Below are 14,489 nucleotides of genomic sequence, written 5' to 3' on the forward strand. Positions count from 1 at the left end.
AGTGAGTGACAGTATGTGGGTGTTATAAAACACAGGATGTTTAGTATGACTCGTCAGTTCCGTCCCAAATGGCACCCAGTTCCCTATATAGTGCACTACTGCACTAAGGCCCATACACTCTTAGAAAAAAAGGGTCTAGAACCTAAAAGGGTGCTTCGGCTGTCTCCATTGCAGAACCCTTTGAAGAACCCAGGTAGAACCCTTTTGGGTTGCATGTAGAACCCTTTCCACAGAGGGTTCTACATGGAACCCAAAACGGTTCTAACTGGAACCAAAAAGGGTTCTGACTGGAACAAAAAAAGATTATCCTATGGGGGCAGCCGAAGAACCCTTCTGGAACCCTTTTTTCTAAGAGTGTATGGTCCCTGTTCAGTAGGGCACTATGTAGGGAATACGGTACCATTTGGGACTAAACCACTAGCAGAGACTTGCAGTTTTGTCGACACGGCAGCCCAGTCCATCTCAGCTAGGCTCTGCACACTATTCGTCATTCAAAACACAGTGAGCAGCTAGCATCCACTAAAAATCTCAATATGGGTATGAGACTGAGGGGAAAACCACGTTGTTGTTGTGTATAAGGCAGTTGTGACCAGTGAGTGCTCAGAAAGAGATTAGGGTAGGTTAGTTAAGACAGTGACTGGCTCTCCACCAATCAGCCAGTGAGGCACCACACTGGCTACCAGCATAGTACAGCACTGGATGCTCACTCTGTGCTACAGGAAGCTAGCAAGTAGGTACACCCACCATAGGGTCAAAGGTTACGGGTTAGGGGTGAAGAGTGTACAGTCTGATTCTCTACCAAGCAAAGATTTTGTGAACGCATGGCTGAAGGGAGTTTCCATTATATTCTTAAATTAACACCAGTCCATTCCATCTAAATCCACAAGGGGTAGTGTACAAGTGCACAGGAGAAGGGTAGAGAATTGGAATGCAATTTATATGTTTGCCAACTATAGCCCGCTTGGGCCCACTTGGCCCTGTTTAGTCCTGTTTGGCCCTGTTTGGCCTGGTTCCTGCCTACCTCCTTCTGGTCCAGCTGAAGGGAGGACTTGATCAGATCTCTGAGAGCAGTCAGATGTTTCTTCTCCTCATCCTGGGTCTGCTTTATCTGAGAAGGAGATACACAGGGAGAGATTAACACACACACACACACACACACACACACACACACACACACACACACACACACACACACACACACACACACACACACACACACACACACACACACACACACACACACACACACACACACTCAATGAGTCTGGATAACAATAGTCTGCAGAGTAGCAGTAATCAGATGGAGAGAAGTCTGTGGGTGGGTATTTACATTGTAGAGGTCAGCAGCCAGCTTCTCAATGTACTGCTTCAGCTTATCCGCTGTCTTCAAGCCATCTTGGAAGAAACTGCAAGAGAATACAGGGCGGATATTAGAATTCCATTGACATTTTCACTTTAGTGAGACAAAGGGTAGTCATGTGATGGGGCGTAGCATCGTTTACATCATTTAGAAATGTCAAGTGTCATAGAATGTTTATATAGGCATTAGGAAGGTCATAAGGAGTGGAGGGGTGAATGAGAATGATACTGATGCAGTGTATAACACTGCTTGGCTCTCTGGCTTTTGGCAAAGAGATGTATCTCTCTCTTTCCTTCTCTCTTTTTCTCTCCTGTCTCTCTCTGGCTGACTATGGCTGTGTCCAGAGTTGAATGCTAAGCACCTCCTGTCATCCATTATGGATCTGCCAGTGTCAGTGGCACCCACCAGAATGCAGCTCTGCATCCTCTCAACTCCACTAACAACCTCTCTCCATCTCCCTCGCTCTAGGCATCCATCAATCCTCCCTCAGTCCACTCATCCTGCTGAAACGTACAGTTTTCTCTACCTTTGTTTTTCCATCGTTCTATAAGGCACGTCTCTACATAGTGATTTTTCGCTGTCAGCGTCAGAAACAGCAGGACAGCCATAGGTTTGGGTTGAGTAGATAACAAGAAAACAGCATTGTTTTGTTGTGACATAACCACCCAGCAACGCTGAGGCTGTCAGGCCTGTCGGTGATGCAGCCAGGGGACTGCCGTTATTTAACCACAAACCCCCACGGCTGTCACAACGCATCGGCATGAAGGCTCATGCATATTTATGAGAGCTAAATATGACTCCGCAATCCTCCCTACCCAAGACCTGTGAATCATGCATCACCATCACCCCACCCGAGAGAGAGGGATGGAGGGGGGGGGGGTGTTGAGAGGATAAAGAGAAGGGAGGGAGAGACAGAGAGAGAGAGAGAGAAAGAGCAAATAGCAATCGCGACCAGACTTGAATAGCTAGTCGTGAAAGTACATAATTCCCTCCGAAAAATGTTTCTATTTTCCCGTGAATGTACGATACATTAAGTGTTTTCCACCAATTAGTCGCATCTAAGTAGACACATCTCACTAGTTGGGAGGGGGTCTCACACTATGGTAAAGGAGGAATATACTGTGGCACCGTGGGGGGCGGCAGGTAACCTAGAGGTTAGAGCGTTGGACTGGTAACCGAAAGGTTGCTGGATCGAATCCCCGAGCTGACGAGGTAAAAATCTGTCGTTCTGCCCTTGAACAAGGCAGTTAACCCACTGTTCCCCGGTAGACCGTCATTGTAAATAAGAATTTATTCTTAACTGACTTGCCTAGTTAAATAAAGGTTAAAAAAAATAAATGTACTTACTTGCACTGTGCGTGGTAATACTTGATTAGGTTCTGGAGAAGGTCCACTCCCTTCTTCGTCTTGATCTCATTGACTTTGATCAGATACTGCAGAGAAAACACAAGAGGTGGTTTGTGAAAACTGACATGAAATAGAATGCTCTGTTACATGATTTTGGAGTATTTCACTGCTTATATATGGTGATACATTACACCAGGGGTGGACAATCACTGAAGGTCTTAATTGCAGGCTATCATTTATTTGAACTGAAGGCTATCATTTATGAACCAGTAAATCTTCATGGCTTGGCTGAAACAAAAGCCTGCACCCACCCACATAATTGGAAACTGAGCGCAAAATGTTCCACCCTTGCATTAAACCACCATAGAAAATATGTGTTTGTGTGAAATATTGAAATATGTCTTCTGAACACTTTGAAGGATAATCCTATCAGAATGCCCATATGGTGGAGGATGATCCTTTGATCTACACTGCCAACACAGCATGGAGTCTGTGGGAGCCGGAAACAAAGTGGTAAACATCTAAACGTCACTGGAAGAAATGCCAACATAGAATATCATGAGAGAAAGATGTAATTTGCCTGGTTTTACAGTAAACTGTGTTTGAAATGGATAACTAGAATTGTGATTTTCATTTGGTTTTTAGAAATCACTCGGGCCTCCAGAGAAAGTGTGTTTCACTGACTAGCATCCTAAACGAGGCAGTCTAAAGATAGAGAACAAATTCCCCCAACAAATTCATGCCCGGCGAACAAATGAATAAAACATCATCTTAATCTTACGTTTATCCCATGGCGTGCCAACCTAGAACAGTTCGTGAAGAGACACTATGTAGGCCAGAATGCCCTTGTGAGGCCCCCCTGTCCCTGTGCTCCCAAAGCTTCTCTGCAGCATTGCTTACAATGCAGTCATCTTTGTGTGTGTGTGTGTGTGTGTGTGTGTGTGTGTGTGTGTGTGTGTGTGTGTGTGTGTGTGTGTGTGTGTGTGTGTGTGTGTGTGTGTCTGTGTGCACGTTTGCGTGCTCCCCTGAAACAAAACACACACACACAGTCACACACACATTGCTTTTGTCTGCCTGAGAGTGTGCGGCTCAGAGATTAACCAAATTTGTCTGGTGTGGGTTTAGTGTGTGTTGTGAATGCCTGATGGTGCATGTGTTTGGGGGCTTTGTGGGAATGAGAGGCGATGGATGGATGCTACTGTATCAGTGGCTGGTCTCAGATCAGTAATACAGCCTGCTGTGATGAGCATCGCCTGGCCCTCTCCACACTATCAGCAGCAGCAGCAGCAGAGCAGCGTGGGATAGGAGAGTGAGTCTGCGTTCCAAATTGCATCCTATTCCGTATGTAGTGCCCTACGGGCCATGGTTCAAAGTAGTGCACTATATAGGGAATAGAGTGCCATTTGGGATTCACACTGAAAGCTTCCTCTAATCTGGTGAGTATAATTGCTAGTATAATTCACACAATACTAGCACTGCTATCAGTCAAGCTTATAGGGTCAGGAGTTTTCCTTACCATATGACTTGCCCAGGAAAAACTCTGGACCCAAGTTATAAACGCTGGGCCCCTCTAGCACAACACTGGAAGCAATATCAACAACAACAACAAACCACGTATAAGAAATCACCCTAAAAACCCAAGAGAGGCAAACCACCCCCTCTCACTGCACACAGAAATAGAGGTGCATGGGTTGAGCGCCTCTGTAACGGCTCCAATTAGAATCCCATTGTGAAGCACTAGGTTAATATATCAATTATCAGTACCGTTATGCCATGTGAGCAAATAATCTGTACATAAAGAGGGAGAGTGGAGTATGCGTTTACGCCCACCGGGAGGTAGCTCGATGGCACAGCTGAGCGCATCGCTCTTACAATTTGGTATTTTACTCTAGAGTAGTGGTATTCAATTTCTAATGACACAACCTTAAAATCAGTACGTTTAAATTTTCACAACAAATAACCTTCAATTAATTAAATTTTCATTTTCATGCATTTACTCCATTTTCTTTTCTTCTACAAATGATCTTTCTCAAAAATATTTGTACATTGTCCCATAAAATAATCTGAATTCTTAATTTTTCTTTCTCTTTTTTTAATATATATATATATATACGGTTGAAGCCGGAAGATTACAAACACTTAGGTTAGAGTCATTAAAACTCATTTTTCAACCACTCCACAAATGTCTTGTTAATAAACTATAATTTTGGCAAGTTGGTTAGGACTACTTTGTGCATGACGCAAGTCATTTTTCCAACAATTGTTTACAGATTATTTCACTTATAACTCACTGTATCACAATTCCAGTGGGTCAGAAGTTTAGATACACTATGTTGACTGTGCCTTTAAACAACTTGGAAAATTTCTGAAAATGATTGAAAATGATGTCATGGCTTTAGAAGCTTCAGATAGGCTAATTGACATCATTTGAGTCAATTGGAGGTGTACCTGTGGATGTACAGTGAGGGAAAAAAGTATTTCATCCCCTGCTGATTTTGTACGTTTGCCCACTAACAAAGAAATGATCAGTCTATAATTTTAATGGTAGGTTTATTTGAACAGTGAGAGACAGAATAACAACAAAAAAATCCAGAAAAACGCATGTCAAAAATGTTATAAATTGATTTGCATTTTAATGAGGGAAATAAGTATTTGACCCCCTCTCAATCAGAAAGATTTCTGCCACCCAGGTGTCTTTTATACAGGTAACGAGCTGAGATTAGGAGCACACTCTTAAAGGGAGTGCTCCTAATCTCAGCTTGTTACCTGTATCAAAGACACCTGTCCACAGTAGCAATCAATCAATCAGATTCCAAACTCTCCACCATGGCCAAGACCAAAGAGCTCTCCAAGGATGTCAGGGACAAGATTGTAGACCTACACAAGGCTGGAATGGGCTACAAGACCATCGCCAAGCAGCTTGTTGAGAAGGTGACAACAGTTGGTGCGATTATTCGCAAATGGAAGAAACACAAAAGAACTGTCAATCTCCCTCGGCCTGGGGCTCAATGCAAGATCTCACCTCGTGGAGTTGCAATGATCATGAGAACGGTGAGGAATCAGCCCAGAACTACACGTGAGGATCTAGTCAATGATCTCAAGGCAGCTGGGACCATAGTCACCAAGAAAACAATTGGTAACACACTACGCCGTGAAGGACTGAAATCCTGCAGCGCAGGTCCCCCTGCTCAAGAAAGCACATATACATACCCGTCTGAAGTTTGCCAATGAACATCTGAATGATTCAGAGGACAACTGGGTGAAAGTGTTGTGGTCAGATGAGACAAAAATGGAGCTCTTTGGCATCAACTCAACTCGCCGTGATTGGAGGAGGAGAAATGCTGCCTATGACCCCAAGAACACCATCCCCACCGTCAAACATGGAGGTGGAAACATTAAGCTTTGGGGGTGTTTTTCTGCTAAGGGGACAGGACAACTTCACCGCATCAAAGGGACGATGGACGGGGCCATGTACCATCAAATATTGGGTGAGAACCTCCTTCCCTCAGCCAGGGCATTGAAAATGGGTCGTGGATGGGTATTCCAGCATGACAATGACCCAAAACACCCGGCCAAGGCAACAAAGGACTGGCTCAAGAAGAAGCACATTAAGGTCCTGGAGTGGCCTAGCCAGTCTCCATACCTTAATCCCATAGAAAATCTGTGGAGGGAGCTGAAGGTTCGAGTTACCAAACGTCAACCTCGAAACCTGAATGACTTGGAGAAGATCCGCAAAGAGGAGTGGGACAAATCCCTCTTGAGATGTGTGCAAACCTGGTGGCCAACTACAAGAAACGTCTGACCTCTGTGATTGCCAACAAGGGTTTGCCACCAAGTACTAAGTCATGTTTTGCAGAGGGGTCAAATAGTTATTTCCCTCATTAAAATGCAAATCATTTTATAACATTTTTGACATGCATTTTTCTGGATTTTTCTGTTGTTGTTCTGTCTCTCACTGTTCAAATAAACCTACCATTAAAATTATTGACTGATCATTTCTTTGTCAGTGGACAAACGTACAAAATCAGCAGGGGATCAAATACTTTTTTCCCTCACTGTATTTCAAGGCCTACCTTCAAACTCAGTGCCTCTTTGCTTGACATCATGGGAAAATCAAAAGAAATCAGCCAAGACCTCAGAAAAAAATTTGGACATCACAAAGCCCTGACCTCAATCCTATAGTACATTTGTGGGCAGAACTGAAAAAGCGTGTGCGAGCAAGGAGGCCTACAAACCTGACTCAGTTCCACCAGCTCTGTCAGGAGGAATGGGCCAAAATTCACTCAACTTATTGTGGGAAGCTTGTGGAAGGCTACCCAAAATGTTTGACCCAATTTAAACAATTTATAGGCAATGCTACCAAATACTAATTGAGTGTATGTAAACTTCTGACCCATTCCGAATGTGATGAAAGAAATAAAAGCTGAAATAAATCATTCTCTCTACTATTATTCTGACATTTCGCATTTTTTAAATAAAGTGGTGATCCTAACTGACTTAAGACAGGGAATTTTTACTTGGATTAAATGTTAGGAATTGTGAAAAACTGAGTTTAAATGTATTTGGCTAAGGTGTATGTAAACTTCCGACTTCAACTATATATAGTGTTTAAAAAATAAATACAAATTAATAATATATATATATATATATATATATATATATATATATATATATATATATATATATATTTGGTGGCCCCACTGCAATTTTAGTGGGGTTGCGACCCCAACTCTGAATACCACTGCTCTAGAGGGATACAGCTCACTCACAAGCATTGGTTTACAGAAAACTACATACTGTATATCTCAGTCAGTGCCCAGTTTGTACTTAATCATTGCCCACTAATCTGTGCCCAGTGTCCACTACTACCTCACACATCTGGAGTTGGAAGAGACGGCGTTCCTTCTCCATCTCCTCAGCGATCTCCGCGCCTGTTATTTCCGTGCGAATCATCCCATGCTGCTTGGCATGCTCCCTCTTTTCCTTCTCGATCTTTGTACTGAAATCAAACAGACAGACAGACAGACAGACAGACAGACCGACAGACCGACCGTGTTAGAGAAACCAGGCAGGCAGACAGACCAACAGACAGTGTTTAAGTCCATGACAACTCTTTAAATCAGATGGAATTCTCCGGAAGAAGTAGAGTTTTCACAGGGTGGAACATTCCAGTTAAATGATGATGTTGCTCTGTGTGATATACAGTCCCTCCGTTCTGACATTGTCATGACACCATAAACAACTGTACGAAGACATAACCATATATAGTGCAAACCCCAGGTGTCCCAACACAGCTATGTACATCTACACTCGGGATCAATATTTTCCACAAAATCCACTAAGTTTCAATACCAGTAATAATTCATATTTATCTTGTGAATCCTGGGAAATTTTGCAAAAATCAGAAGTCTCCATTTAAATTGATTAAAACCAAGATATGGTCACTATTCCAGAGTTCTCTCCAAATAAGAGGGGTGCTGCACCACCTTGTCGGCTTGGCTGCGCCACAATGTAACAAATAAAACTGATATTTAATAATGATAGAGTAACTATCTTGATCGCCAATGACGGTGTGAATTTGCAAAACAGGGCGTCCATAAATTCAGAGCGTTTTCACGTTCCTCAATTCAGTGCAGTTCGGCAGTAGTCTATCTCGACACAGAACGCGCTCGGGACGCACCCCGAGTATAGCGTTGTTGAATCAGACAAACTTTGTAACGGCAGTTAAATGACCAAAGTTGCTAAGCTTCCTAGATAACCTCCTTCAACGAATGACAGAATATCTCCTATATTTGGCAAAATCTATATAGCTGATGATTATACAGATAGCAGATCAACTCTTGAATAACTGGCAGAAGAGAGTGGAAATAGTTAACGGTATTTTAACAAGAACAGACTCTGTTAAAAAAAATATCCATATCTACTCTCATAATATCTGTTGATCACACATTCTTTACCGATAATCTCATACGGGAACCAAGTTGGCCTACAGCGCAGAGAAGCGGGGAAAATGTTATAGCGGCGATATTTTGACATGTATAGGCGAGAGACATGCTTTGATAATGCATTGCAACCTATGGATTACAGAATAAAGTTAAAAATGTTCATGCAAAACAGGAGTTAGGATTTGGGGTTTCAGAGGGATTGATACTTGATAGGAAAATAACCCAGGCTCTAGGACAGGAGAAGATAGAATGTTCCCGCATGCCTCTCTGTGACAAAGATGCCTATGTAGTGAATTGTGCATAGGCCTATCAAATGTGTGGCTGTCTAAAAACTCACAATGACAGCTCAGATAGGCACAGTTATTTTATAGGCTATACTGCAGGGGTTTCCAATAGGGTTTATTAACTGCGTTCTGGTCGCATGTGCAGTCCGTCTGTGTCAATTATGCGTGTGCTTTGAATTAATGGCGACTTTGTGTGAAGTAAATATGCTAGGCTAAAGGCTTCCATGCGACAACCTTTATGGATAATGTGCTATTTTATTTTTTGCTTATCTGCTTCCGTGCATGTTTCGTATGTTGTGGAATTGCTTTAGTGCGACATTTGGGGGATTTTTTTGTTTATTTCCCGGGTCTTGTCATTACATTTTCTCGGGAAATGTGAAGAGTATTCCCGGGAGAGTCCGGTTACCAATTTTAATCCCTAATGTAGACATTTATTATTAACACACTTACAATTTAGCTTCATAATCCTTCCAGGCTTTGTCAAAGGGCTTCTTTATGTCCTGAAAGAAATAGGACAGAGTATGAGTAAACAGCAGTAATGAGGTCAATCTGGAATCCTACAGCGTAGTGTTAACTCTCTCTCCAACACAGGCCGACACCGCCACTGCAGCCAAGGAGCCAAGGCCTCATCCTCACAATTTATGTTCTGGAAACCCACTACCACTCCATGTTTCCAACCTCACGGGTTCATGACCCCTTTATTAGTGGCGCTCGCCTTCAGGCACAACACAAGGACACTGTTTACGAGAAGATTTACAGTGTGATCTTTTAAACAGTCAGGCCCACTAGTCCATACCCTCCCCTTCTCCACCTCTCTCTTTCACTCTCTCAAATGCAAGCACACTCTCACACACACATACACGCACGGGCACACGCACCACACTATTGCTGGGAATTGCCAGGGACCTCATGATGAGTTATTATCATGATACTTAGATGCCGATACGGTATGTATTGTGATTAACACAATTCGATATGTGGTGCGATTCAATGCTGTGATTTTACTGCGATTCCATGTTCCAAACATATATCTCACCATATACATTGAGTGTACTAAACATTAGGAACACCTTCTTAATATTGAGTTGACCTCACAACAGCCTCAATTTGTCGGGCATGGACTCAAGATGTTGAAAATGTTCCACAGGGATGCTGGCCCATGTTGACTCCAATGCTTCCAACAGTTGTGTCAAATTGGCTGGATGTCCACGGAAAACTGTTGAGTGTGAAAAACCCAGCAGCGTTGCAGTTCTTCAGCAGCGTTGCAGTTCTTGACACAAACCGGTGCACCTGGCACCTACTAACATATCCAGTTCAAAGACACTTAAATATTTTGTTTGAGCCTCTGAACAATCCATGTCTCAATTGCCTCAAGGCTTAGAAATCCTTCTTTAACCTGTCTCCTCCCCTTCATCAACACTGATTGAAGTGGATTTAACAAGTGACATCAGTAAGGGACCATAGCTTTCACCTGGATTCACCTGGTCAGTCTATGTCATGGAAAGTGCAGGTGTTCTTAATGTTTTATATACTCAGTGTATGTCCGTGACAAGAGAGAGTCATGATCAGTCATGGAAATAAAAAAGTGCTGAAACCAAATTGGCTCACTATTTAAAAAGAAGATGAAGAAGAACAAGCTATGATGCAGGAACAGCCGTCACTAACATACACGCACACATGAATCGACAGATCTGCTAAGTGGACTCTGAGTGGGCTCCAGTGCTAGGTCCTCCCCTAGGAGGTAAGGCAGAGAAAGCGAGCGGGAGTGAGGGAGAGAGCAAGGAAAGGAGGGTCTTTATTGTAAATCTTACCCCTTTCACGCCTTTCAGGTCCCCCTTCAACAGCGAGTCCAGGGTGAAGATCACATTATGGCTCATGCTCTGGAGCTGAAGAGATAGAGAGCGAGAGAGATAGAGAGAGAGAAAAGGGTTAGGATGAGAAAGAGAAAGAGAGAGAGCGGGAGAGAGAGAGTTGTTCAGTAACTCGGTCACCAGGGCAAGAGCCAGGATGGCTACTCTTTCAGCTTTCATCTGGAGTACATCAACAAATACTTGTGATGGCCCGAAGAAACCTTGACAGTATTATCTTCAGTTTAGGGGTGAACTAAATCTTGGCTATTTAGGAACCAGCAAAAACATTTTAGACTCTTAAAGTGTGCTAAGCTATTTAGGAATCAGCAAAAGCAATTTGACTACCATTTGCTTACAGCGCTGTAACCACATTGATCAATGCAAGTCAATATTCCTGAGCATTTATTCCATTTGGGCCTGTGATGGTCAGTGCCAAGTCCCATCCGGTCCGGGAAACAAACAACACTTAATGGCCACTAATGTGTTGCTTAAGTGCCTCCGTTGCAAAGACCCAATGTCTAAATCAATCACCTACTTATTGGCTGCTGCTCTACTATTAGAGCTGGCCATGGTCTGTCTGTCTGCATCCCAAATGACACCCTATGTCCTATATAGTGCACTACTTTTGACCAGAGCTCTATGGGGGTTCTATGGGCCCTGGTCAAAAGTAGTGCACTATAAAGAGAATTGGGTGCCATTTGGGATGTCTCACTTTTTGGAGTGGATGGATACTACTAAGACTGGCCTGAAACCTGGGCTCAACCCCACTACTCACTACTCTAGCAGACCAACAGGGTGGTCTCCTTCCTCTCACTCTGCTCTCCAGAGAGAGGCCCCTTATTTATGGGTGGTAAATACCACAAACTAGTGTCAGCATATAGAGAGTTTACTCCATACATAGAGAGAGAGAGAGAGAGAGAGAGAGAGAGAAAGAGAGAGAGAGCAAGGGAAAGAGAGAGAGAGAGAGAGCGAGAAAAAGAGAGAGAGAGAGAGAGCAAAATGTCCGCCAGAATAATAGCAACGTCAATAACCAATGGTGATGTATCAATACTTTTACCAATAGTAGTACACACTGACACCAGCCCTTGGGGAGCACTTATCAAAAGGATATATTCAATAAACACTCAAATGACAACTACAGTGCATTTGTAAAGTATTCAGACCCCTTTACTTTTTGAACATTTTGTAACATTAAGGTCTTATTCTAAAATTGATTAAATACTTTTTTCCCCTCATCAATCTATACACAATACCCCATAATGACAAAGCAAAAACAGGTTTTTAAACATTTACATAATTATTCAGACTCTTTACTCAGTACTTTGTTGAAGCACCTTTGGCAGCGATTACAGAATCGAGTCTTTGCGATTTGATGCAACAAGCTTGGCACACCTGTATTTGGGGAGTTTCTCCCATTCTTCTCTGCAGATCCTCTCAAGCTCTGTCAGGTTGGATGGGGAGCATTGCTGCACAGATATTTCCAGGTTTCTCCAGAGATGTTCGACCGGGTTCAAGTCCGGGCTCTGGCTGGGCCACTCAAGGACATTTAGATACTTGTCCCGAAGCCACTCATTGTCTTGGCTGTGTGCTTAGGGTCATTGTCCTGTTGGAAGGTGAACCTTCGCCCCAGTCTGAGGTCCTGAACGCTCTGAAGCAGGTTTTCATCAAGGATCTCTCTGTACTTTGCTCCGTTCATCTTTCCCTCGATCCTGACTAGTCTCCCAGTCCCTTCCGCATTCAGGCCAAAGAGTTCAATCTTGGTTTCATCAGACCAGAGAATCTTGTTTCTCATGGTCTAAGAGTCTTTAGGTGACTTTTGGCAAACTCCAAGCGGGCTGTCATGTGCCTTTTACTGAGGAGTGGCTTCCGTCTGGCCACTTTACCATGAAGGCCTGACTGGTGGAGTGCTGCAGAGATGGTTGTCCTTCTGGAAGGTTCTCCCATCTCCACAGAGGAAATCTCACCTCCCTGACCAAGGCTCTTCTCCCCCAATTGCTCAGTTTGGCCGGGCGACCAGCTCTAGGAAGATTCTTGGTGTTTCCAAACTTCTTCCATTTAAGAAGGGCAAGGTGACCGGAAACATGACCGAATACAAACAGTGTAGCTATTCCCTCCGCAAGGCAATCAAACAAGCTAAGCGTCAGTATAGAGATAAAGTAGAGTTGCAATTCAACGGCTCAGACACGAGAGGTATGTGGCAGGGTCTACAGTCAATCACGGACTATTAAAGGAAAACCAGCCCCGTCGCGGACCAGGATGTCTTGCTCCCAGACAGAATAAAACAACTTCTTTGCCAATGAGGACAATACAGTGCCACTGACATGGCCCGCTACCAAAACCTGCGGGCTCTCCTTCACTGCAGCCGACGTGAGCAAAACATTTAAACGTGTCAACCCTCGCAAGGCTGCAGGCCCAGACGGCATCCCCAGCCGCATCCTCAGAACATGTGCAGACCAGCTGGCTGGTGTGGTTACTGACATATTCAATCAATCCTTATCCCAGTCTGCTGTCCCCACATGCTTCAAGAGGGCCACCATTGTTCCTGTTCCCAAGAAAGCTAAGGTAACTGAGCTAAATGACTACCGCCCCGTAGCACTCACTTCTGTCATCATGAAGTGCTTTGAGAGACTAGTCAAGACTAGTCACCATATCACCTCCACCCTACCTGACACCCTAGACCCACTCCAATTTGCTTACTGCCCCAATAGGTCCACAGACGACGCAATCGCAATCACACTGCACACTGCCCTAACCCATCTGGACAATGGGAATACCTATGTGAGAATGCTGTTCATCGACTACAGCTCAGCATTTAACACCATAGTACCCTCCAAACTCGTCATTATGCTCAAGACCCTGGGTCTCGACCCCGCCCTGAGCAACTGGGTCCTGGACTTCCTGACGGGCAGCCCCCAGGTGGTGAGGGTAGGTAACAACATCTCCACCACGCTGATCCTCAAAACTGGGGCCCCACAAGGGTGTGTTCTCAGCCCTCTCCTGTACTCCCTGTTAACCCACGACTGCGTGGCCATGCACGCCTCCAACTCAATCATCAAGTTTGCAGACGACACTACAGTGGTTGGCTTGATTACCAACAACGACGAGACGGCCTACAGGGAGGAGGTGAGGGCCCTCGGAGTGTGGTGTCAGGAAAATAACCTCACACTCAACGTCAACAAAACAAAGGAGATGGTCGTGGACTTCAGGAAACAGCAGAGGGAGCACCCCCCTATCCACATCGATGGGACAGTAGTGGAGAGGGTAGAAAGTTTCAAGTTCCTCGGTGTACACATCACGGACAAACTGAAATGGTCTAACCACACAGACAGCGTGGTGAAGAAGGCGCAGCGCCTCTTCAACCTCAGAAGGCTGAAGAAATTCGTCTTGACACCAAAAACACTCACAAACTTTTACAGATGCACAATCGAGAGCATCCTGTCGGGCTGTATCACCGCCTGGTACGGCAACCACAAGGCTCTCCAGAGGGTAGTGAGGTCTGCACAACGCATCACCGGGGGCAAACTACTTGCCCTCCAGGACACCTACACCACCCGATGTCACAGGAAGGCCAAAAAGATCATCAAGGACAACAACCACCCGAGCCACTGCCTGTTCACCCCGCTATCATCCAGAAGGCGAGGTCAGTACAGGTGCATCAAAGCAGGGACCGAGAGACTGAAAAACAGCTTCTATCTCAAGGCCA

At 44.3% G+C, this 14,489-nt stretch overlaps 1 protein-coding gene across 7 annotated transcripts in view; it reads right to left on the reverse strand.

Moving 5' to 3' along the window:
• LOC106578677 (arf-GAP with SH3 domain, ANK repeat and PH domain-containing protein 1) overlaps positions 1 to 14,489 on the reverse strand; it is a 74,718-nt gene that overhangs the window by 23,903 nt on the left and 36,326 nt on the right. For all 7 annotated transcript variants that reach the window (XM_045702193.1, XM_045702192.1, XM_014157766.2 and 4 more), the window contains exons 6-11: positions 10,748 to 10,822; positions 9,387 to 9,436; positions 7,577 to 7,706; positions 2,708 to 2,793; positions 1,331 to 1,406; positions 1,022 to 1,108 (exon numbers count right to left, since the gene is read on the reverse strand). In XM_045702193.1, coding sequence (XP_045558149.1) covers positions 1,022 to 1,108; positions 1,331 to 1,406; positions 2,708 to 2,793; positions 7,577 to 7,706; positions 9,387 to 9,436; positions 10,748 to 10,822 — 504 coding nt within the window. The remainder of the gene's footprint in view (positions 1 to 1,021; positions 1,109 to 1,330; positions 1,407 to 2,707; positions 2,794 to 7,576; positions 7,707 to 9,386; positions 9,437 to 10,747; positions 10,823 to 14,489) is intronic.

This window comes from Salmo salar, chromosome ssa19, assembly GCF_905237065.1.
Source record: "Salmo salar chromosome ssa19, Ssal_v3.1, whole genome shotgun sequence".
Lineage (NCBI taxonomy): Eukaryota > Metazoa > Chordata > Actinopteri > Salmoniformes > Salmonidae > Salmo > Salmo salar.